General features: G+C 44.3%; 1 protein-coding gene across 4 annotated transcripts in view; it reads left to right on the forward strand.

Annotated features, from left to right (window-relative positions):
* Window positions 1-21717, forward strand: part of LOC101842987 (CREB binding protein) — a 126802-nt gene extending 105085 nt beyond the window's left edge. For 2 of the 4 annotated variants that reach the window (XM_040748159.1, XM_040748161.1), the window contains 12 exons: window positions 901-1011; window positions 3057-3113; window positions 7172-7249; window positions 7550-7617; window positions 10021-10171; window positions 10603-10749; window positions 11261-11374; window positions 12327-12492; window positions 12752-12919; window positions 14834-14995; window positions 15493-15774; window positions 16890-21717. In XM_040748159.1, the coding sequence (XP_040604093.1) occupies window positions 901-1011; window positions 3057-3113; window positions 7172-7249; window positions 7550-7617; window positions 10021-10171; window positions 10603-10749; window positions 11261-11374; window positions 12327-12492; window positions 12752-12919; window positions 14834-14995; window positions 15493-15774; window positions 16890-19031 (3646 nt within the window). In that variant the 3' untranslated portion in view covers window positions 19032-21717. The remainder of the gene's footprint in view (window positions 1-900; window positions 1012-3056; window positions 3114-7171; window positions 7250-7549; window positions 7618-10020; window positions 10172-10602; window positions 10750-11260; window positions 11375-12326; window positions 12493-12751; window positions 12920-14833; window positions 14996-15492; window positions 15775-16889) is intronic. The other 2 variants (XM_040748160.1, XM_040748162.1) reach the window with 1 other exon arrangement.
* The last annotated feature ends 1619 nt before the right edge of the window (window positions 21718-23336 follow it).

The following is a 23336-nucleotide window of genomic DNA, read 5'->3' on the forward strand; positions in this document are numbered from 1 at the left end:
CCAAGTCAGAACAGTCATTCGCCTTGTATCTCATGAATGATTGATCCCAGTATCAAAATTAAAATCACAGCTTAGAAGTGAACCAAAGCTTCAAAAATTGTTTGTGGGTTTGCATATATTGTATTGTTTATACAATATATCACAGCTTTTCTCTGTATATTCTTATTAATAAATGGCTGGAAAGTCTTCAACCCTGACTGCATTTCTGTTAAGTGTTTGTCTAGAATATGGATTTGGTTTCATTTGTATTATATCACAATTATTATTAACAGTGATTAACTTGAGAAAATAACAAACAGCAACAACAAAAAAATGTTTCTGGGTGCTCAGCATTGTCACACATTAGAAGATCTGGCTTAATACTGGAAATAAAACCTCTGATGCTGTCGAGCATAAAATTTCCATTTTGAAAATGAAGCTATTCTAGTTTAACTTGCTTTTTAAAGGCTTTTCTTATACTGTTGTTCAAAGTAAAATTTTGTATTTTAAACCCTGGCTCAATATTTGATTTTTTATAACAAAATTGAGAATTCTAAATTTAGGCTCCATGCAATCCTAGTATTAACTCCTTGAAAGCATTTGCATCTTGGAGCTGGACCAAACCTGTCGTTGTTAGTGATGATGGCCTATGATGCGTGCAATGAGACCGAATGCTAATCAATGCTTTGCCTTGGCTTTCTGCTTTGTGTTGTCTGGTGTTTGCGTCTTACCTCTGTGTCTGTGCTATTTGTTCCCTTCCCTGTTCTCTAATTCTGCCCTTCCCCGCCTACCCCCCTGTTCCTTTCATTGTCCTCACTGACCCATCAATCAACCAACAACGCCCCCCCTTCGTCGTGGTGCTCTGCCCTGCTCTGATTGGTGGCTTCGTTGCTTGGGTGGCTGTATGTTGTGATGGACCAGTTCACCCAAGTATGGCCTTCTTGCTGACAGGTATCATTTCTGTGAGAAGTGTTTCACAGAGATCCAGGGCGAGAATGTGACCCTGGGTGACGACCCTTCCCAACCTCAGACGTAAGTACTATCTTGCCATACTTCCTTGGGTTCATCACTAAAGAAGAATCCAGAATGTGCCATTTTGAGTTGTGTGCAATTTGTGTTTTTTCTTCACGTATTAACTATACCCACCCCTAATGTAAACATGGTTGCATGGGCATAGATATTTATACTTGAAGATAGAAGCGTCACTCAGAGAGCAACACTAGTTCTCTATGTTATTCCATTCCAGACAGGAACTATTCAGTTCTAGACCTTTGTATATTTCACTGACAAATAGCTTTCTTCATGGTGGTGGGTAACTTTTACTTGAAAATTCTAACTTCAGTTAACACCTAAGAAACCAGATAGCCTTATCCACAGAAAATGAGCTTTGCATACAAATCACCACCAACAGCACACACCTTTAATCCCAGATGGATCTCTGTGAGTTCGAGACCAACCTGGTCTACCGAGGAAGTTCCAGGACAGGCTTCAAAACAATACAGAGAAACACTGTCTCGAAAAAAACAAAAACAAAAACAAAACAGGTTTGTAAAAGTGGCTCAGAGGTTAGGAGCACTGGCTGCTCTTCCAGAATACCTGGGTTCAATTCCCAGCAACCACATGGCAGTTCTAGGGCATCGACACCCTCACATAGACATACATGTAGATAAGATAACCAGTGCACATAAAAATAAATAAAATAATATTTTATAAATTTAACATCAGCAACAGAAACTTTTGGAATTAACTTTATCTTTTAAACCTTTATCTTTTAAGTGACTGAGCTACTACAGGTTAGATTCCAATCCTTTATCCACGTCTTCTATTGTAACATAAAAATACCTATCATTCCTTGCTGGTGGTCTGAATCTTGCTCCCTAGCTGGGTTTAGTATGTCTGTTAATTTATTCCTGCATATCCCTGCTTGTCTTCTGATGAAGTTCCTTTGAGTGGCATCATAACCAGACCACAGCAAGAGAAATGAAAATCACAGTAGGTACTCAACTCATTTATATTTGTAAGGTACCTAAAGGCATGCTGGCCTGCACATCTTCCCTAGCCTGCTTCCCTTTTCTGCAGTTTTCCCCAGTCTTCCATGCTTCTTGTCATGTTGGAAATCTGGCCCCAGGAAGACTGTGCACCAAAATGATTTTATTACCCTTGTCATCTTAATTCTTTGATCTCATTGAAGTTAATCATTGAATTGTAGGGCACAGGGATGGGAGAAGGTTAATCAATAAATGCTAAGGTTCAGTTAGATACCAGCAACACATTGGGTTGCTCTTTCACAGCATGGTGACAGTCAATAACAGTTGTATACTGTGCTTTTCATAACACTAAGAGGAAGGATTTTGAAAATTTTTTGTGCCCCCACTCCAACAGGAGGTGATTAGTATGTTTAGCCTAATTTAAGCATTATGCACAAGGGTCAGATATGTGGTATACTATTAATATGTGCAATTTTTTAAAGTTTTTGCATGTCACTTAGAATAAAAACAAAAGATACAGAAAGGGACCAGTGAAATGAATTAATAGGTACAGACACGTTCATTGCAAATCTGGCAACCCACATTCATGTGGAAGGAGAGAAACAACTTAATAGAGCTGTACTCTGGTTTCCACAGGAGCACTGAGACATATGTTGCCACCCATCATGTTCACACATGCTTGCATGGGTGCGTGCACACAAACATACACACAGAATATGCAAATGTTTTTTGTTTTTAAAAAAACAACAACAATAAAAAGTTATGTAATACCATGTGTTAGAAGTAATTCACATATGCATGGATTGAAACCCAAATACTCCACCCTTCCAAAATGGGAATCCTCAGTAGATTTTCACCTTGTGTTGAGGATGTGTTGGCTGTGGTCTTAAACAATATCCAGTTTAGTGGCTATTCGCCATATGAACTTGACTGAATTTAGACATATTTCAATCTCAGCACAATTTCACCATCGTAAGTCTTACAGTAAAAGCAAACTAATATTTATGATAGTTTGGGATAGTATTTTTTGAAAAAAATTGGTAGAGGAGTATATGTGAGTCGATTAAAATTTTTTTTCTTTTAAATAAGGACAATTTCCAAGGATCAGTTTGAAAAGAAGAAAAATGATACCTTAGATCCTGAACCGTGAGTATATATATGAATACATATATATGTGTAACTTTTTCCTTCCTTCCTTCCTTCTCCCCCCCCCTTTCTTTTTTTATTTGTTTTTGAAACAGATTGTCTCTGTGTAGACCTGGCTGTCCTAAGCTCACAGACACCTGCCTGCCTCCCAAATGCTGGTATTAAAGGTGTATGTCACTATATTTGTCTCTTTTTTCTTAGAGACTTAAATGAGTAAAGCTGTTTCTTGTGATTATTATGGGAGAATAAAAATAGAGTTTCTTATGGGAAGTTATCTAAAACTCAAAATAAATGTCTCTGTAAAACATTTTCCAATTACTGGGTTTTAATAGTGATCATATCATGTGTTTAAAGGGCTGGAAAGAAGGCTCATTGGTTAAGAGCACTGCTCTTCCAGAGGTCCCAAGTTCAATTCTCAGCAACCACATGGTGACTCATAACCATCTATAGTGGGTCTGATACCTAGAGAGAGGGAGAGGGAGAGGGAGAGGGAGGGAGGGAGGGGGAGAGAGAGAGAGATCTTTAAAGACTGTTCTGTATGATTCTATAAAGAATATAAGCAGTTGCTTGAAGTGCTGATATTGTCCCAGAGAAATTGTAAAATTAAAACGTCTTAAGAACCACTTTTATAAACTCTGTCTTCTCAAATGCAGTGTTTGTTCTTAACACTGCCCTTGTTCATGAGAATGCTTCATTTTTAAAGTTGGCTTTTAAAGCTTGGGACAGGTTTGTCAGTTTGTTTTGCTCTCTTGGTCCCAAATATCCTAGTTCCAGAGAGGTCAACTGCTATAATGGAAGATACTGACTTCCCACCTGTGTAACATTTGGAGATTCAGCTTTCTTTGGGAAGGTTACTTCCTCTATCCTGTCTGATACCTAGAGACAGGATTACATTAAATAATGAATGCTGGTACATATGGAGACTTGACCCAAGGAAAATTCACTTTTCTTTCTGATTTTTTATGTTATTTTGTCATGTTGCAAGTTGCCCCCCCCCATATTAATGATTCAAGGACATGTGTGCCTTATACCCCAGCGGCCAGAATAGGTCAGATATCCCTAAACTAGAGTTACAAATGACTGTGAATGGCCGTGTTTGTTGGGAGGTGTACTTGGGTCAAGTGTTCTTCACTACTGAGCCTTCTCTCCAGCCCCCCTCTGTGGATTTTAAGTTTCTTTTTGCAGCAGGAGATGAGTACAGGCAGCAGGAGGCAGTGTACATGGTTCCATAGGTGATGCTTTTAGCATGAGCACAACAGCATCACCATTGCGGTGGGCTTCCTGGAGTTGGTGATTCTTATCCAAAAGCAGGCGTTGGAGAGAGGGACATAACATTCTACCATAAAGGAAGGAAAGAGCACACGATACTCAAAACACATGTCATGGGAATGATTGGCCAGTCAGGCCTTGAGGGTAAAGGTCCACTCCCATGCGATGTAGTGGCAGGGGCATTTAATAAATTTGACCTGTTTGACATTTATGCAATTCAATGCATACTGGGTTTGGGGGTTTTAGTTTTTTGTTTTGTTTTTGGAGGGTTTCTGTGTGTAACGGCTCTGACTGTCCTGGAACTCACTTTGTAGACCAGTCTGGCCTCAAACTCACAGAGATCTGCCTGCCTTTGCCTCCCAAGAGCTGGGAATAAAGGAGTACATCACTACCACCCAGCTGGGTAAGTTTTAAAGAGCAGCTTGAGGCTAGTGTAGAAAGTGCACCTCTGCAGCAGTGTGTGTCAGCACTCCTCTACACTCCCAACAGCTGAGAAGCTGGGGCAGGATAGCTAACTCAAGACTGGCCTGGGCTATTTAGTGAGATCCTGTTTCTAAAGAAAAACAGACCGAGACCCTTAAGTGGAGAACATAAGGCATATGATTTCAGTCTCCAGTCTCTCTAGAAACTTCTCAGAGATTTAGGTAGAACCTAGGCAAGAAGTCAGGACTCAACTAAAGCAGAACAGTTGGAGGTAGAAGAGGGAGCCATACTGTGAGTAAGTGGGATATCAAGGAGAGGGCTGTAGCCAGTGGATCACAGACACATAATATATATTTGATACTTCCTTCCCTGACAATGGAGGGAAACACTGAGCAAGTTGTCTTTAGAGAGAGGGTGGGAGTAATACTGTTTTGAGTTTGCATCTCAGCATAGGCCAACCAAGCTCGCTTGAGAGATTGTACGTACAGATACGATGGGATAAACACTGGAAGAATGTAGTGCAGGCCATGAATGAGCAGTTAGGGTGTGGGGAGGGAACCTCCAACACGGCTATTAATTAGTAGCCAAAACTGAGTGATACTCTCCATGTTACATGTGTGTCCTCTCTCTGAAGAGAACAGCAACAGGGAGGCTGATTAGGACATACCATGATTGAATGTTTTTGTAGCAGGATGACAGGACAAGAAGCAGCTAGTCATTATCAAGGGCTTGCCTCTCCCAGGAAACTGGGATGCTTTTTGGTGCCTTAAATTTTCCTGTGATGTGGATTTTGGTAGCAGTACGACAGTGAACTAAAAAGCTGGGTATCTTGGTATTAAGAATTCCTATGCTGCCGGGCGTTGATGGCGCACGCCTTTAATCCCAGCACTCGGGAGGCAGAGGCAGGCGGATGTCTGTGAGTTCGAGACCAGCCTGGACTACCAAGCGAGTTCCAGGACAGCCTCCAAAGCCACAGAGAAACTCTGTCTCGAAAAAACCAAAAAAAAAAAAAAAAAAAAAAAAAAAGAATTCCTATGCCAGTCATCTCTTGGGGCTAATAAAATGCATTTGTAAGTGGCTATAGCTGAACTGACCAGTGTGGAAGTGGTACCAGGAGACTGGGTGTGTATTCAGGGAAGCCTGTCCACCTTCTGTTGACATTGATGCCTTCCACTAACTTGGAGCAGGTGTTTCCTGTGCCTTGGGCCTGCTAGGGCTGTTCTTGTATAGCTACTTTGTTTTTTGTAGCCTTAGGAGGGTAGGGTGGGAAAAATCTGAAAATTAGGAGCGAGTGTTATAAAACGAAAATACTGTTCTGTTTCCTGACCCCATTTAAGTACAGGAAAATGACATAAAGAATAGGCCCTGAGTAACATGAGAATTACTGGACTATGGAATATGTCTTTATCATAGTAATAGTTTTTCTTTTTACTTTTTTGTTGTTGGTGGTGTTTTGGTGTTTTTCTTTTTTTTGAGACAGGGTTTCTCTGTATAAAAACCCTGGCTGTCTTGGCACTCACTTTGTAGACCAGAATGGACTCAGACTCACAGAGATCTGCCTGCCTCTGCCTCCCAACTGCTGGGATTAAAGGTGTACATCACCACCACTCAACTTATCATAGTAATTTTTAAAAATAAAGTTTCATAGGCTAGTAAGATTGCTCAGTGGGTCAGGGCGGTGGTGGGGCACGCCCTTAACCCCAGCACTTGGGAGGCAGAGGCAGGCGGATCTCTGAGTTTGAGACCAGCCTGGTCTACAAGAGTTAGTTCCAGGACAGGCTCCAAGGCCACAGAGAAACCCTGTCTAGGAAAAAAAAAAATTGCTCAGTGGATAAAGGCACTTGCTGAGGAAACAGGGCAACATCACTTCATTCCCAAGAATCCAGATGAAGGTGGAAGGAGAGAAGTGGTTCCACACAGCTGGCTTCTGACTTCTGTACCTGCATATACCTGCATTTGTGCATATCCCCCCCCACACACACATTGTGTTTGCAAAGGGAAATGGGGAGAAAAGAAAGTGGCCCAGTGTACAAAAAAGGAGAGAAATTGGTAGTGCAGGCTTCTAATTTTAGCACCCAGGGGACCAAAGAAAGGGTTATGAATTATGTGTTCAAGGCCAGGTTGGACTATATGGCCAGACCTCATTTACTCAAAGGGGCCAAAAAAAAAAAAGCAGGAATAGAGTCTGTTTCTTAAGTAAAATTAACATAGGTAAACATGTAAAACACTTCTGAATTAGTACATGCATAGATGTCAGAGCTCCTAAAAACAGCTCAGACAACAGTGTGTGCCCATATACTTAAGCTCCCGCCAAAAACTTTTGATGTGTTGCTCTGGGTGTATAATTGTGCTTTCTTATCTCCCAGTTTTGTTGACTGCAAAGAGTGTGGCCGGAAGATGCATCAGATTTGTGTTCTACACTATGACATCATTTGGCCTTCAGGGTGAGTGATTTGCTGTGATCTCTGGGAAGGGGGAGCAGCTGTGCACAAGTCATGGGGTGGTGGCTGTGGTACTGAGTCTTGTTCATTGTCAGCAAAATTCAGCAATTAAGGGAGGTGGCAGTTGGTTCTAAATTTAAATCTTCTGTTTGTGTGCTTTACAAATTGTAGAATCAAAGCCGTCTGTCTCCTCACACTGATGTGAGTTTAAAATGCCAAAAAGTATCCAGTGCTACTTTTTCACTGGCTTGGCAGCATTCACTGTTGAGTATGATCTGATCACAACCATTGTCTGTTGTACAGTTTTGTGTGTGACAACTGCTTGAAGAAAACTGGCAGACCTCGGAAAGAAAACAAATTCAGTGCTAAGAGTAAGTTTGCTAAAGATTTCTGTGTCCTGGATTGTGTACTTCAAACTGTTGTAGTTTCTCTTCTCTTTTCGTTACCTGTCACTGAGGATTTAGAGCTCAGTGGTCAGTGGTTTTGATATTTAAGTTTTTCTTGGAGTAATTCAACTTCATCCTTTTATGATCCGCTCATGTTTTCAATAACAGTTTAGAAAACTTAGAAAGTAAATTTCAGAAGAAAAAGCTTTAGGTGATTAGTGGTAGCACTTAGGAGGCAGAGGTAGGTGGATCTATGTGAGTGCAAGGCCTACCCAAATCTATAGAGAAGTTCCAGGGCTACACAGAGAAACCCTGTCTCAAAGAACCCAGAAAGAAAAATAGAAGAAAAAAAAAAGGAAAAGTAAATTTCAGAACTCAGAACATTTTTTTAGCAGATCTCTCTCTTGTAGCTCAAAGTCAAGAGCCCTGTGCAGAAAAGGTGCTGTCTCCTGGGGGCAGGGCTACTGTCCCACAGTGCAGGGTTTCAGCAAGAATAGTGGTCTTACCAAGCCCTTTGTCCCTACACTTGTGCTTGTCAGAGCAGTCACTTAGCCCTGAAAGCCTCTGGGCACAGAGCTCAGCCCAACCACGTTTATGAGTGTGAAGCCACTGAAGTATAAACAGACCTCAGACCTTACTTCTTTACAGAGCTTTGTTTTTCCGTGGGTACTTTTTATTTTGCTGTTGGATTTTGTTTTCTTTTTAAACCACCTTTTTAGACATATTTTAATATACTTCCAAAGCACCACTCGGTGTATTTCTTACAGAAAAATGAATTTACATGGAATTGTAATTCTCTAGATAACTCTTGAGACATTAGTGAGGAATCTTCTAAGACTTTAAGTAGATTTACTTTTAAAAATATTAACTTAGCCGGGCGTTGGTTCGAGGCTGGGCTGGACCGACAGCCTCCAAAACAATACAGAGAAACCCTGTCTCGTAAAAACAAAAAAAAAAAATTTTAACTTACGTTTAAATTTGTGTGTGTATATGTGTGTTCCTGCTTGTTTGTATGTATATCAAGTGTGTACAGCATCCTGGAGACCAGGAGAGGTATTAGATTTCCTAGAGCTAGAGTTTGTGGTGGCTGTGGCGCCTGGTACTGATGCTGGGACTGCACATAGGTCCTTTGCTAGAGTAGGTGTTCTTAACCACTGGGCCATCTTTCCGGCCCCTGGGTTTATTTTTATGAACAGTTTTCATGAATGTAGAAAATATTTAAAAGTCAATAAAGAAGAAAACTTATCTAAAATTTTATCATCTTAACTGGTTATGGTGACTCATGCCTGTAATCCCAGCTCTTAAGAGGCTAATACAGGACAATCCCCTTGAGACCCATGCCAGCCTGGGCTACATAGTGCAAGACACCCTACCTTCTTACAAAATGAAGCTGGGGAGTCCATCATCTGATATGGGGAAAGGAGGTAGAGTATCTATTTAGTATATGTTGAATCCTGGGTTCAGTGCCTCAGTACCATGCATCCAAAACCCATTCATTTTTATAATCAATGAATCTTTTATAGCTTTCACATGCTAGTCCTCTTTCACTGGAAAGCAATTCTCTATACTGATGTTTATTCCTGGTAGTTTGGTCACATGGACTGTCTCTTATGCTATGGCAAGAGCTAGCACAGGACAGGTCACATCACCAAGACAAGGTTGCCTGAGGCTAATGTCTTGCCTGCTCTGCCTCCTAGGTGAGCACTGTACTCAGAAGGCAGTCCTTGGCTGATGCTTTGCAGTCCAACTGCAACTTAGCTAGATGGAAGGAAATCTAGTCATTGGTTGGGCCAAGGGTGTACCATGTTCCTTGTTGTTATTAGAGTTCCTCAAGTGTAGTTTGGAGGCAATAAGCAGTCTGCCTGTTGGCATCATTGAGATAGCCCTACACCCAGGAGACTTCTGAGCAGGGCTAGTCCCACAGGCTGCCACTCAGCTACCCAAGACTGAGGTGAGGGACAAGAAGCACAATGTCTTTGGTTCTGTCAGATTTAGGCCATCTTTTTGTCTGTCCTGTCCCTTACTGTTAGAAATGGATAAAAACACGTGAACAGACACTCATGTCACAGGATGGATCTCTTCTGTACTTAAGAGAACATTCATTAGTCTTTGAAAATAGCAAAGTGAGGGTGCTGGAGAAATGGCTTGGTGGTTAAGAGCACTGGGTTCTCTTCCCAGGGACCAGGGTTCAATTCCTAGCACCCACATTGCAGCTCACAGCTGTCTAACTCCAAGATCTGACACCCTCATACAGACATACATGCAAGTGTTTTACCAATGCACATAAAATAAAAATAAATTATTTTTTTAAAAAGAAGAAGAAAAGTAGCAAAGTGAAGCAATAGCCTCAACAGCTCTGCCTAATCCTGCTCATTCTGAACTTTTTAGGGCTTCAGACCACACGATTGGGAAACCATTTGGAAGACCGAGTGAACAAGTTTTTGCGGCGCCAGAATCACCCTGAAGCTGGGGAGGTTTTTGTCAGAGTGGTGGCCAGCTCAGACAAGACTGTGGAGGTCAAGCCAGGGATGAAGTCAAGGTTTGTGTTCTTTCCTCCTGCCTTAAACTGTGGAGTAGTCCCACTCCTGTCTCTGTAGGACTTCAAGTGTTATGTCCTTATTGAAGAGGCTTATGGTAACTAGCACAAGACCTTCTTTTCTGAATTCCAATTTATTATCAGAGATGGCTCTCTTGCCTAAGAAACAGGATCAAGAAGAGCTACAGCAGCCGTGAGGTGGTGGCCCATGCCTTTAATCCCAGCACTCGGGAGGCAGAGGCAGGTGGATCTCTGTGAGTTCAAGGCCAGCGTGGTCTTCAAAGAAAGTTCCAGGACAGGCTCCAAACCTATAGAGACACCCTGTCTCAAAAAACTAAAAAAGAAAAAAAAGAGCTACAGTACAGCCCTGCAACTGTTCCGGCTATTGTTGCCTTGAACCTTCTACACAGAACAGGCTTTGGTTTCTGTTTCAGGTTTGTGGATTCTGGAGAAATGTCAGAATCTTTCCCGTATCGAACCAAGGCACTCTTTGCTTTCGAGGAGATTGATGGAGTCGATGTATGCTTTTTTGGGATGCATGTGCAAGAGTATGGCTCTGACTGCCCCCCGCCAAATACAAGGTAGTCTTCATCTTACTCCAGATGTGTCTTTAGTCCCATGTTGGATGGTAACAGACTGAGCTGTGTGCTTTGGTACTGGATGAAAACAGTCAGTTACCTGACTGAACCAGTTAGTTATGCTTTCCTGTAAACTGTCAGGAAACAAAGGGTCTTGGTGGTAGTGTGACATGTTTGTGTATGGCCCTAGTTTTGTTTTGACTCATCAAGGTAGCAACAGCTGGATGCCCCTGGTCAAACCAAGCATCTCCAGATTTAGTCTGGATTTTGAGTGAGAGGGGAAAAGAAGTGGTTTCTCTCAAGGTGCTCCCCTGGGGAAAGTTCCCATTTCTTTTGTTGGACAGTAGAAAATTATTTCTGTTTCCTTAGGTAGTTTTCAGCCGAAATTGTGATGAGGGCCTGTGTGAATGCTGTCAAATCTATTTCTGGGGGCTTTTGGATGTTAGTGTTTGTTTTCAAGCTTGAGGCATACCCTGAATTAAAAAGACAAATGACACCCCACCCACCCCTGCAGGCGTGTGTACATATCTTATCTGGACAGTATTCATTTCTTCCGGCCCCGCTGCCTCCGGACAGCTGTTTACCATGAGATCCTCATTGGATATCTAGAGTATGTGAAGAAATTGGGGTGAGTCTCAATTATTAGAATCAATAAAAACGTTTTGTCTATTTTGTGAAATAGTGACTTAATCTATTTTAGTTTTGTGTGTTTTTATTCTAATATATCGAGTGGGTTCAGAAATCTGCTGAGCCTCCCACATGTCTGACCCCAAAGAGCAATGTCTACCCTTTGCCTTAGCTTACTTTTCATTTTCTTTTCACTTTATTGAGGCAAAAATCTACATAACCTGTTTTGCTTGTTTCAGGTTTTAAAGTCAGTGGTTTTTAACATTATCAACTGGTGTAACCATTCTCATAAGTCAAGTCTCTACACACACTCACTCCTTCACCAGAACCCTATGCCGTCACTACTACTCCCTGTCCTGCCCCTGCCCTCAGACAGCCACTAATCTACTTGTTTACATCTGTCTTTGCTGGTCTTTCATTGGAATTCACTGAACACACACTATGTGTCTATTTTCTCTGGTACTATATGTTTATATACCATACCTGTCATATTGTTTTCCCAAACCTAAAAATGTTTGCTTAAGTGTCTTGAACAGAGTGAATATGTTATTTGACGTGAATCCTCTAAAGAGAATTACTTGCCTCAGCTGCCTTTCCAGTGCACAGGAGGAAGTAGGCAGGAAGCTGGTGCTTCACATCCCTATACTGTGTCCTGGAGGCTCAGCTCCTTGCGTGCACTTCTGAGAATAAAGTCCTCAATGCCAGATATAGGGTTAGATTTGTAAATGATGAAGATAATGCTTACACACACACACACACACACACACGTTGGAGCCCACATATTTTCTAAGACCTACACAAGCAGCATTATAGTCATTTCTTTTGTTTTCAACTTCCCTCATTTTTAAATTTCTGTCCTTTCTTTAGTTCCTATTCTTAAGCTACAATTGCCTCACAAGTAGATCAGAGTTCACTGACACTTCTGTCTGGCTTGTTTCATATGTGTCTTATAGGTATGTGACAGGACACATCTGGGCCTGTCCCCCAAGTGAAGGAGATGACTACATCTTTCATTGCCACCCCCCTGACCAGAAAATCCCCAAACCCAAACGACTGCAGGAGTGGTACAAGAAGATGCTGGACAAGGCATTCGCAGAGAGGATCATTAATGACTATAAGGTACTTCTGTTGAAGATGGTGTTGGCTTTGTTGCAGCTGTTAGCATGGTTTGTGTATTTTCCTTTGGCACTCATGTGCTTTATGACTATCATCAATTGCAAAAAATAGAAACCTGAGCCTAAAGCATCTGATGAAACTGTAGAAGCAACTGTTCAGTTGGTCGGAGCAGTGGGTCTTTCAGTAGTTGATGTTTGGATTGTGTGTGAGATCCCAGTAGTGCACGGGACTTCACCTCAACCTCTTTGCTGCTTCCTCCTAGGACATCTTCAAACAAGCAAATGAAGACAGGCTCACAAGTGCCAAGGAGTTGCCCTATTTTGAGGGAGATTTCTGGCCTAATGTATTGGAAGAAAGCATTAAGGAGCTAGAACAAGAAGAAGAAGAGAGGAAAAAAGAAGAAAGTACTGCAGCTAGTGAAACCCCTGAGGTACTGCCCCCCCTAGAGCTGAGCCACAGAGTGGCCGGCTGGGAAGTATACGTTTGTCGTTGGGTTCTTTCTGTGGTCATTCTCATGCACACGTAGGGCACCAACAACAAAAAGCAGGTGTGGGGTCTATACAAGAGACATTCCCTTGGTGGTTAGACCTGGAGAGTAGAAGGAAGGAAGATGGTGCTCTGTTGGAGCCAAGACAGTACGTGGAGATGGATGGAAGTTACTTCCCAGAGAAACTGAAATTCCAGGCATTGTGCGCTGTGTATTGTGACAACTACTCATTTTGTCATTTGTTTAGGGTTTTTTTGTTTTTGTTTTCTTTTGCTCTCAACCTGTTCACTGTTCATTATCCCTGCGTACCAGGGAGTGCAGAGTAAACTAAAGACCTTGTCCCTTCCCCAGGAGATATTTTATACTAGGAGAAACAGGAAGTACCTGGATAGCTGCTTGGTGTTTTTTCAGGTGATGGGGCAACTCTGAGAAGAAAGGATTTAAAGGTAAAGAAGACAGCAGGAGGTCTGAGGGTGGTGGCTTTGGAAACAGTGACATAGGAGCTGGGATCCCACTTGAGTTACAGGGGATGGAGTCTTCCAGGATGGGGAGGAAATATGTGTGATTACCAGGTAGAGTTGACAAGTGGCATATATTGGTTATAGCTATAGGTTCGCTAGGTGTGTGCAGTGACTTCTGTGGAGACTGTTTGTGGCATGTGGGAATTCATGAAATAAAAGAGTGTCTGTGTGAAGCTGGAACTCACTCTAATGAGGAAGAAGCAAAGAGTGGGCTGTGTTGCTCCAAAGGAAGTTGTCAAGATTGGGCCCTGCGGGCTAGAGGTGCTGTCAGCATGTGGCATGCTTACTCAGGGTACACATGATTCGGTGGGTGGTTACAATGTGCAAAGTACTGTGTCTTCAAAAAGACAGCTTTAATAAGAAAGCACAGACCAGAGTCAAACAGAAGTTTGTGTCCTGCTGGTTCCCAAAAACTCCCAAATTGTCCCTGTGTCTTGATTTTCTCTCACTGGAGCCTCTAAGAATTGATCCATCCTTTGACTTTCTCAGGAACCTGACTGGTACTCACCAAGGTTTGATTTCTTATCCTACTGCCAAACAGTTCCCAAGGAAACTTGAGAAGAGAAGCCATATTCAAAGTGGCTGGCTCAGAATACATTGCAGACCAAGTGACCAGGAGGCCACTGGCTAAGCCAGGCCTCAGAGCAAAGGTGGCCTGACTCAGAGCCATTTGTCTGGGCTTATGAAGGACAGTGGTGGTGGCATCATTTGAGGAAGTGGAATGTGTGCCTAGATGAGTGAGTCACTGGTGCACAGCACAGCACTCCTGCAGGATAAAGAAGTTCTCTTGGTCAGATCTGATTATCTTTTCTATGTTGTATTCTAAATAGGTAATACTCCAAGTTCTCTTCATATAGTAGGAACTTTGGAGCACCTGAATTGGGGAGTGCGTCCCTTTTAGACCTCAGCGAAGTAGTTATGAAAAGTAGTAACAACAGGTTGCAAAGCAAAGTTTGGATATGTTCTACCTAGTGCAAGTGTTGTGTGGGCCCTGGAAAGTCATCTGGGTGTGCATGCTTCCCCCCTGCTGCCTGCCATTTGAAACTTCCCCAAGTCTTTTGAAAACTCATACAGATGAGCAGGCCTTCCCAAGACAAAGAAGCAGGTACTGAGCGTGCAGGATGGAACAACATGGACTCCCTTCTAGGGAATTGTGAGGAGTGGTAAGAAAACATCCTCTTAGAATCTTAGATTCTAAATTAACATCCTGAAGAAGTAACAGGACATACAGGTGCCAGTCTGGTGGCAGCATATAGCCCAGGTGCATATGGGGTCTCTGGAACCTCCACAGCCTAGGAAATAGATGTTGTTTTGACATTTTTGCATGTCATTACAGGGCAGTCAAGGTGACAGCAAGAATGCCAAGAAAAAGAACAATAAGAAGACCAACAAAAACAAAAGCAGCATTAGCCGTGCCAACAAGAAGAAGCCCAGCATGCCCAACGTGTCCAATGACCTGTCCCAGAAGCTGTATGCCACCATGGAGAAACATAAGGAGGTAGTGACTTAGTCTTGTGGGAGGGAGGTTCTGGGGATACTCAGAACCTGGAGGAACAGCAGGCACCTGTGCTGGAGCTCCTTTACAAATCTTTGACACAGGCTGGGCATTGGTGGCGCACGCCTTTAATCCTAGCACTCAGGAGGCAGAGGCAGGTGGACCTCTGTGAGTTTGAGGCCAGCCTGGTCTACAGAGCGAGTTCACGGACAGCCTCCAAAACTCTACAGAGAAACTCTGTCTCGAAAAAAACCCAATAAATAAATAAAAAAAAAATATATATATATCTTTGATACAAAGGGGGCTACCTCTGTAGAAGGTGGAACAGTAGTTTGTTAATATATTGTGTGGCTTGTTGTCAGTTATGCTCCATCTCATAAATCAGGGCTTTAAGCAAAGCAGGCCCTGGTTCTTGTTAGCCTCCTATTACACAGGAATATGTGACCCAACATTTGGCACAAGCTGCTTCTCTGTGGCGTTAATGCAGCTCCTCCTTTCAGGTCTTCTTTGTGATTCATCTGCATGCTGGTCCTGTTATCAGCACTCAGCCCCCCATTGTGGACCCTGACCCCCTGCTCAGCTGTGACCTCATGGATGGGCGTGATGCCTTCCTCACCCTGGCCAGAGACAAGCACTGGGAGTTCTCTTCCTTACGTCGCTCCAAATGGTCCACTCTGTGCATGCTGGTGGAACTGCACACACAGGGCCAGGACCGCTTTGTCTATACCTGCAATGAGTGCAAACACCATGTAGAAACACGCTGGCACTGCACTGTGTGTGAGGTAAGCTCCCCCACCTCCCTCCTGACCTTCCCTCATAGGTAGTATTCCAGCATAGTCCTCTGCAGCATTGAGAATGGAGGCAGGTGTTGACATCTGTGCACAACATTGTTTATACTGTCTGTTCCAGCATGGGGAACCAGGCATGTCCTCTTACCTGTGCTCTTGTCTGCTAACGCTACAGGCCATGTGCTGAGGCAGCCTGCCCGTAGAAAGACACTCTGAGATACTTTGGTTCTACGGGGATCCTGGTGTGTTTGTCTCTTCCTAGCCTTGCTAAGGGATTACACTTTTGCCCTGCTTGCATGATCACAGCACGTGATTAGAAGACTTGATGGTCATGTATGCGACTGGGACTGGCAGTCTCACTGCCTAGCCCTTCCTTCTTTCCTACCTTTAAATTCTTGCTTTCTTTCCCCTAGCTTTCTCCAAGCTTCCATGTCCTCTTTCTACTTCACTGAGTGTAGGATTTTATGTCTGCTTTCTAGATTTGTTTGCATGGATATGGGTGGTATGTTTGTATGGAAAATATTTTTGTGTATGCATAGAGGCCAGAGGAGAGTTGCTCTGTAACTCTTTACTTCATTTCCTTAGAAAAGATCTGTCACTGAACCTGAGCTAGGCTGGTGACCAGCAAGCCCCAGCAGTCCTCTTATCTCCTTCCTGCCTGGTGCTGCGGTTACAAGTGCTGGATTTCTGTGTGAATGCTGAAGAGCCAAACTCGGGTCCTCATAGTTGACCATCCAATCCTCTTACTTACTGAACTGTCTCCCGAGTCTCCATCCCTCCTCAGATTTAATGCTTCCTTTTTAGTTTCTAAGTTCAAGTATCTCTCAGCCACTTGGGCTTTCTGTGTTGGGGAAGGATCATTTGATGCATTTTTCCCAGGGATAGTGTCTCTGGTAGTGCTTGGAGGAAATGGTCATGGTATTCTTAGTTCTTGCTGTTAAGTCTCAAGGTAAGGTCTTGATGCTTTTCCCAAAGCACATGAAATAAAGGAGGAATGGGATCATTAATAACCGCTCAAGCCTTGGTCCTATACTATGCCCCATGCCCAAGGGTGTATGCTCATGCTGGGCTTATGCTGATGTTGGTCTGTCCCCTTTGCTTCTCTACAGGACTATGACCTTTGTATCAATTGCTACAACACAAAGAGCCACACCCATAAAATGGTGAAGTGGGGATTGGGGCTAGACGATGAGGGCAGCAGTCAAGGTGAGCCACAGTCCAAGAGCCCGCAGGAGTCCCGGCGTCTCAGCATCCAGCGCTGCATCCAGTCCCTGGTCCATGCCTGCCAGTGTCGCAATGCCAACTGCTCTCTGCCATCTTGCCAGAAGATGAAACGAGTAGTGCAGCACACCAAGGGTTGTAAGCGCAAGACTAATGGAGGATGCCCAGTGTGCAAGCAGCTCATTGCTCTTTGCTGCTACCACGCCAAACACTGCCAAGAAAATAAATGCCCTGTACCCTTCTGCCTCAACATCAAACACAAGCTCCGCCAGCAGCAGATCCAGCATCGCCTGCAGCAGGCCCAGCTCATGCGCCGTCGAATGGCCACCATGAACACCCGTAATGTGCCTCAGCAGAGTTTGCCTTCTCCTACCTCAGCACCACCTGGGACCCCCACACAGCAGCCCAGCACACCCCAAACACCACAGCCCCCTGCCCAGCCTCAGCCTTCACCTGTAAACATGTCACCAGCTGGCTTCCCTAATGTAGCCCGGACTCAGCCCCCAACGATAGTGTCTGCTGGGAAGCCTACCAACCAGGTGCCAGCTCCCCCACCTCCTGCCCAGCCCCCACCTGCAGCAGTAGAAGCAGCGAGGCAAATTGAACGTGAGGCCCAGCAGCAGCAGCACCTGTACCGAGCAAACATCAACAATGGCATGCCCCCAGGGCGTGCAGGTATGGGAACCCCAGGGAGCCAGATGGCCCCTGTGGGCCTGAATGTGCCCCGTCCCAATCAAGTCAGTGGGCCTGTCATGTCTAGCATGCCACCTGGGCAGTGGCAGCAGGCTCCCATCCCCCAGCAGCAGCCAATGCCAGGCATGCCCAGGCCTGTAATGTCTATGCAGGCCCAGGCAGCAGTGGCCGGGCCACGGATGCCCAATGTGCAGCCTCCAAGGAGCATCTCGCCAAGTGCCCTGCAAGACCTGTTGCGGACCCTGAAGTCGCCCAGCTCCCCTCAGCAACAGCAGCAGGTGCTGAACATCCTCAAATCAAACCCACAGCTAATGGCAGCTTTCATTAAACAGCGTACAGCCAAGTATGTGGCCAATCAGCCTGGCATGCAGCCCCAGCCTGGACTTCAGTCTCAGCCTGGCATGCAGCCCCAGCCCGGCATGCACCAGCAGCCCAGCCTGCAGAACCTGAATGCAATGCAAGCTGGTGTCCCACGGCCTGGAGTACCTCCACAGCAACAGGCGATGGGAGGCCTGAACCCCCAGGGACAAGCTCTGAACATCATGAACCCTGGACATAACCCCAACATGGCAAACATGAATCCACAGTACCGAGAAATGGTTAGGAGACAGCTGCTACAACACCAGCAGCAGCAGCAGCAGCAGCAGCAGCAGCAGCAGAGCAGCGCCAGCATGGCCGGGGGCATGGCGGGACACAGCCAGTTCCAGCAGCCACAAGGACCTGGAGGCTACGCCCCAGCCATGCAGCAGCAACGTATGCAACAGCACCTCCCCATCCAGGGTAGCTCCATGGGCCAGATGGCTGCTCCAATGGGACAACTTGGCCAAATGGGGCAGCCTGGGCTGGGGGCAGATAGTACCCCCAACATTCAGCAGGCCCTACAGCAGCGGATTCTGCAGCAGCAGCAGATGAAGCAGCAGATTGGGTCCCCAGGCCAGCCGAACCCCATGAGCCCCCAGCAGCACATGCTCTCAGGACAGCCACAGGCCTCGCATCTCCCCGGCCAGCAGATCGCCACATCCCTTAGTAACCAGGTGCGGTCTCCAGCCCCTGTCCAGTCTCCGCGGCCCCAATCCCAGCCTCCACATTCCAGCCCATCACCACGGATACAGCCCCAGCCTTCACCACACCATGTTTCACCCCAGACTGGCTCCCCCCACCCCGGACTCGCAGTCACCATGGCCAGCTCCATGGATCAGGGACACCTGGGGAACCCTGAACAGAGTGCAATGCTCCCCCAGCTGAATACCCCCAACAGGAGCGCACTGTCCAGTGAACTGTCCCTGGTTGGTGATACCACGGGAGACACACTAGAAAAATTTGTGGAGGGTTTGTAGCATTATGAGAGCATTTGATGTTTGGTTTTTTGTTTTGGGGATTTTATTTTATTATTTTTGGGGGTTTTTTGTTTTGTTTTTGGTGGGTTTTTTTTGTTTTGTTTTGTTTTTTGGTTTTGTTTTGGTTTTTTTCTTTTGTTTTTTGTTTTGGTTTTATTTTTCCTCCCTCCCCTTTCATGTTCTTGGACTTTTTGTACTGAAAATCCAGGCATCTGGGCTCTTTTTATTACGCCTAGATGGACTGTGACTCCCAAGCATGGAAGGGTAGATTATTGATGTCTAAAAAAACAATACAAAGAATATATTTTTTGTTAAAAACCAGTTGATTTAAATATCCGGTCGGTCTCTCTTTCTCTCTCAGCTTTTTTCTCTTTTTTTCTGTTTTGTTTTGGGGGCCGGGGGGTTGTTTGGATTCTTTTTGTCGTCATTGCTGGTGACTCATGCCTTTTTTTAATGGGAAAAACAAGTTCATTATATTCATATTTTTTATTTGTATTTTCAAGACTTAAACATTTATGTTTAAAAGTGAAAAGAAAAATAATACTCAGAAACTGGTTCCAGAAATAATGCATCTTATAATGTGTCCCGATAACGAGCTGATGTTGCGGGAAGATTTTTTTCTATAGTGAACTCTGTGGGCATCTCCAAGTATTACCCCTGGACAATAGGAATTGATTCCGGCGTGCACACATGTACACACCCACACACATTTATCTATACATGCTGGCTTAAGCCAACCTCTTGTCTTGCAGATGTAGAAATTGTTGCTTTGTTTCTCTGATAAAACTGGTTTTAGACAAAAATAGGGATGATCACTCTCTTAGACCATGCTAATGTTAATAGAGAAGAAGCACTCTTTTCTTTCTTCTATGTGAAACTTGAAATGAGGAAAAGCAATTCTAGTGTAAATCATGCAAGCGCTATAATTACTATAAATAAGAAAATTCAAGAAGATTCAATCACTGTATAGAATGGTAACATACCAACTCATTTCTTATATCATATTGTTAAATAAACTGTGTGCAACAGACAAAAAGGGTGGTCCTTCTTGAATTCATGTACATGGTATTAACACTTAGTGTTCGGGGGTTTTTTTTGTTATGAAAATGCTGTTTTCAACATTGTATTTGGACTATGCATGTGTTTTTTTCCCCATTGTATATAAAGTATCGCTTAAAATTGATATAAATTACTGAAGTTTTTAACATGTATTCTGTTCTTTAAGATCCCTGTAAGAATGTTTAAGGTTTTTATTTATTTATATATATTTTTGGAGTCTGTTCTTTGTAAGACATGGTTCTGATTGTTCGCTCAGAGTGGAGAGGTCGGGGCTGCAGTCATAGTTGCATTGTGGGTGGCAACTGGGAAGTGTCCCAGGTTTGTGGCCACCGAAGTGGGGGGGGGTCCCTGTACAGAGAGTGAGGAGGCTGCTCAGCATTGCCTTGCATATTCAATACTCACAGGTGAATGTCACCCAGGCCAAGAGGGACAATCACCACTGGGTCAGAAACAGCACTTTGCCTCCAGCCCACTCTTTGTCCTCCTCGTTGGCCAGCTGCCCCTGTGGGGAGGGCTCCTGCCCCCCTTTTGTTTTTCAGACAGTCCCCCCTTTCTCTACCCAGATCCCACAATCAATGCAAAGGGTGCTCCAGGGACTTGAGGTGGTTCCTGACCTCCCCTCCCCAAAAGTTCAACTGGGAGGTTACCCCCATCAGCCTGCCCCATGTGGCCTCATTAGGGTTTTGCAGGCCTGGTGCCACCCTGGGGGCTGCTACTTCATGGTCTTACCCACTCATGAAGTCCAGTTACAGGTGCCCTTTCTGAGCAGGGAATGGTAGCTCCTGAATACTGTAATTGTCACATCCAAGAGGAGGACCACTGACAGGGGAACTAAACCCCTAGCCTACTGCTCCCAGGGAACTTTTTTTTTTTTTTAAATACTGTCTTCCAACAAAAAGGTGGTCCAGATGGGGGTGGGGGGCAGCTAAATTTAAAAATCATGACCCAAATAGCCTTGCTTTTGGCCTTTTAAGTTCACAGAAGTATTTTCAAAATTCTTGATACTTGGAAATCTAAATTTGAGGAAGCCTTTCAAATGAATGTAGAATTTTGAATCTTGGATTTTAATACTGTGGATAAGACCAGGTAAGGAATAGACCATCATCTAACATCCCCCCAACTAAGCCCTGTCCCAAGTCCTCCAGAAGTGATGCTCCGTCCTTGATGGGTCCTTGCATATTCTCGGCTCTCTTCAGAATGCGCTTTGCTGCTGATTGGGAAGCCCCAAGCCATGTGTTCAAACAAGAGGAACTGGAGCTTCAGAAGAGCTGCTCAGCCCCACTCAGAAGGTGGCACTTGGCAATGTGCAGCATTTTCATGTGGGCAATGGGGACATCCTTTTCGGTTGTCCTGAAGTTCAAGGCTATGTACCAACCTCCTTGGAGTCTGCATCCTGTGCAGTTGTCCATCTGGATGTCAAAGGATGTGGCTGAGGGTGTGGGCTGTGAATAATATCCCCAAGTTTGTCCTAAGGAAATTTCTGTAAGAGCTGGAGTGCCCAGATACTGTGTCTCATGCTGTATACTTAAGAGGAGAAGAAAAAAGTCCTATATTTGTGATCAAAAAGAGGGAACTTGAAATGTGCTGGTGTTTATAATAAAAGCTGGTAAAACTGCTTGGATTCAAAGGTGGTTCCGATTGGCTAATGATCAGCTGCTGATCACTGAAGATATCTGGTGTCAAATCTGCATGCATATGAGGCTCTTAGAAACTCTAGCATTTAAGAACTGGATGTCCACAGATAGCATACTGTTCTGCACTATTGGGGTGAAGACATGGAACTTCCTTTTGATTTCCATCAAATGGGTCCATCTGGGCATGGTAGCCTATGCTCTAATCCCAGAAGAGCTAGAACTTGAAGAATCTGGAAGACCTCAAACCCAGAGATGCACATAGGGAATTAAAGAACAGCCAGTGCTATGTAGTGAGACCTGTCTCAAAGGGGAGGGGCAAAGGTTGCATTTGAATCAACATTAGGTTTTAGTGCTGTATGACAAAAGTTGGTGTTTAAAAACAAAAGGGCAACACTTCTCTTTTGGATTTTTCGAGACAGGGTTTCTCTGTGGCCTTGGAGGCTGTCCTTAGGATGGTTGCAAACTCACAGAGATCCGTCTACCTCTGCCTCCAGGAGTGCTGGGATTAAAGGTGTGCTCCACCACTGCCTTGCAACACTTCTCATTAAGATGGTTGTGTGTTGGTAGCCACCATGATGCCAGGAAATACAGGATTGTATATTGGGAAGTAGTTCTGTGTCCAGGCACTGTAGCAAGTATGGGGAATATAGGAATAAGTCTGCCCATCTGGGACTGATGATACACAAAAGCCTGATGGGTATTGGGTGTTTTCCATGCATTGTTCATGTTTAATTCTGTTCCAAATAGTAGGTGCAGGGTGGGAAACAGTCAATGATAACATAGTGAAGAAATGGTGCAGAACCCACACTAAAAGTCCCAAGGAGTTTTGGTGAATGGGTCTGCAGCTGATCTAAACTGCCTAAAACAGTGTTTTTATCATGCTCGCATCGTTTTATAGAGGATTTGTTAGAAAGCTCTGATAATTCACTTTTTGACTAAAAATTCAGAGGGAGTCCGGTGAGCCTAGTATCCACAGAATTGAGCCCCTTGGTGGACAACATTGTCCATTCTACAAAATTCCTACTAGAGGCTTGAAACTGAGATGGCCATTAATCATCTTGTATTCCCTGGCTCTTGTCACAAGGAAATCTGCAGGCTGATATTTTCAATACATGAAATTCAGATAAGAGGACTCTGAAGGGGGGGGGAGATAATATGAAGAGTTCCAAGCTTGAGTGAGAATCTGAACACAAGGTCCCAAAGTCTGCTGTATGCAAAGGGGGATTGAAGAATTATTCTGACATCTCGGGTATTTTCTCTACTGTTGCCAGGACTCTCTTGGATATTGCCCAGGACACCTTATGTTGTTATAGATATGGGCCACTTAGACAAAAAAATTCCATGTTCCTTCCTGGAATGAGCATTTTAAAAAGTTACTAAAAGTCCCAAAGCTGGGAAGTGGAACCAGGCAGAACAAGGGGCAAATGTCAAGAGGTATCTGAAGTGGACCACTGTTAGGTAACCACTGTAGCTTGGGCTAGGTTGTACAGAAGGCCCTTGAAGTTTGTGGGAAGTAATTACCTGTTGTTCTTGGCCCTTGGCAGATACACAGGTCCAAACTTTGGTTTCCTGGGAACGGACAGGAGGGCCTAGGGTTACTTTACCTGGAATG

The sequence above is a fragment of the Mesocricetus auratus genome, unplaced genomic scaffold (genome assembly GCF_017639785.1).
Source record: "Mesocricetus auratus isolate SY011 unplaced genomic scaffold, BCM_Maur_2.0 Super-Scaffold_100007, whole genome shotgun sequence".
NCBI lineage: Eukaryota > Metazoa > Chordata > Mammalia > Rodentia > Cricetidae > Mesocricetus > Mesocricetus auratus.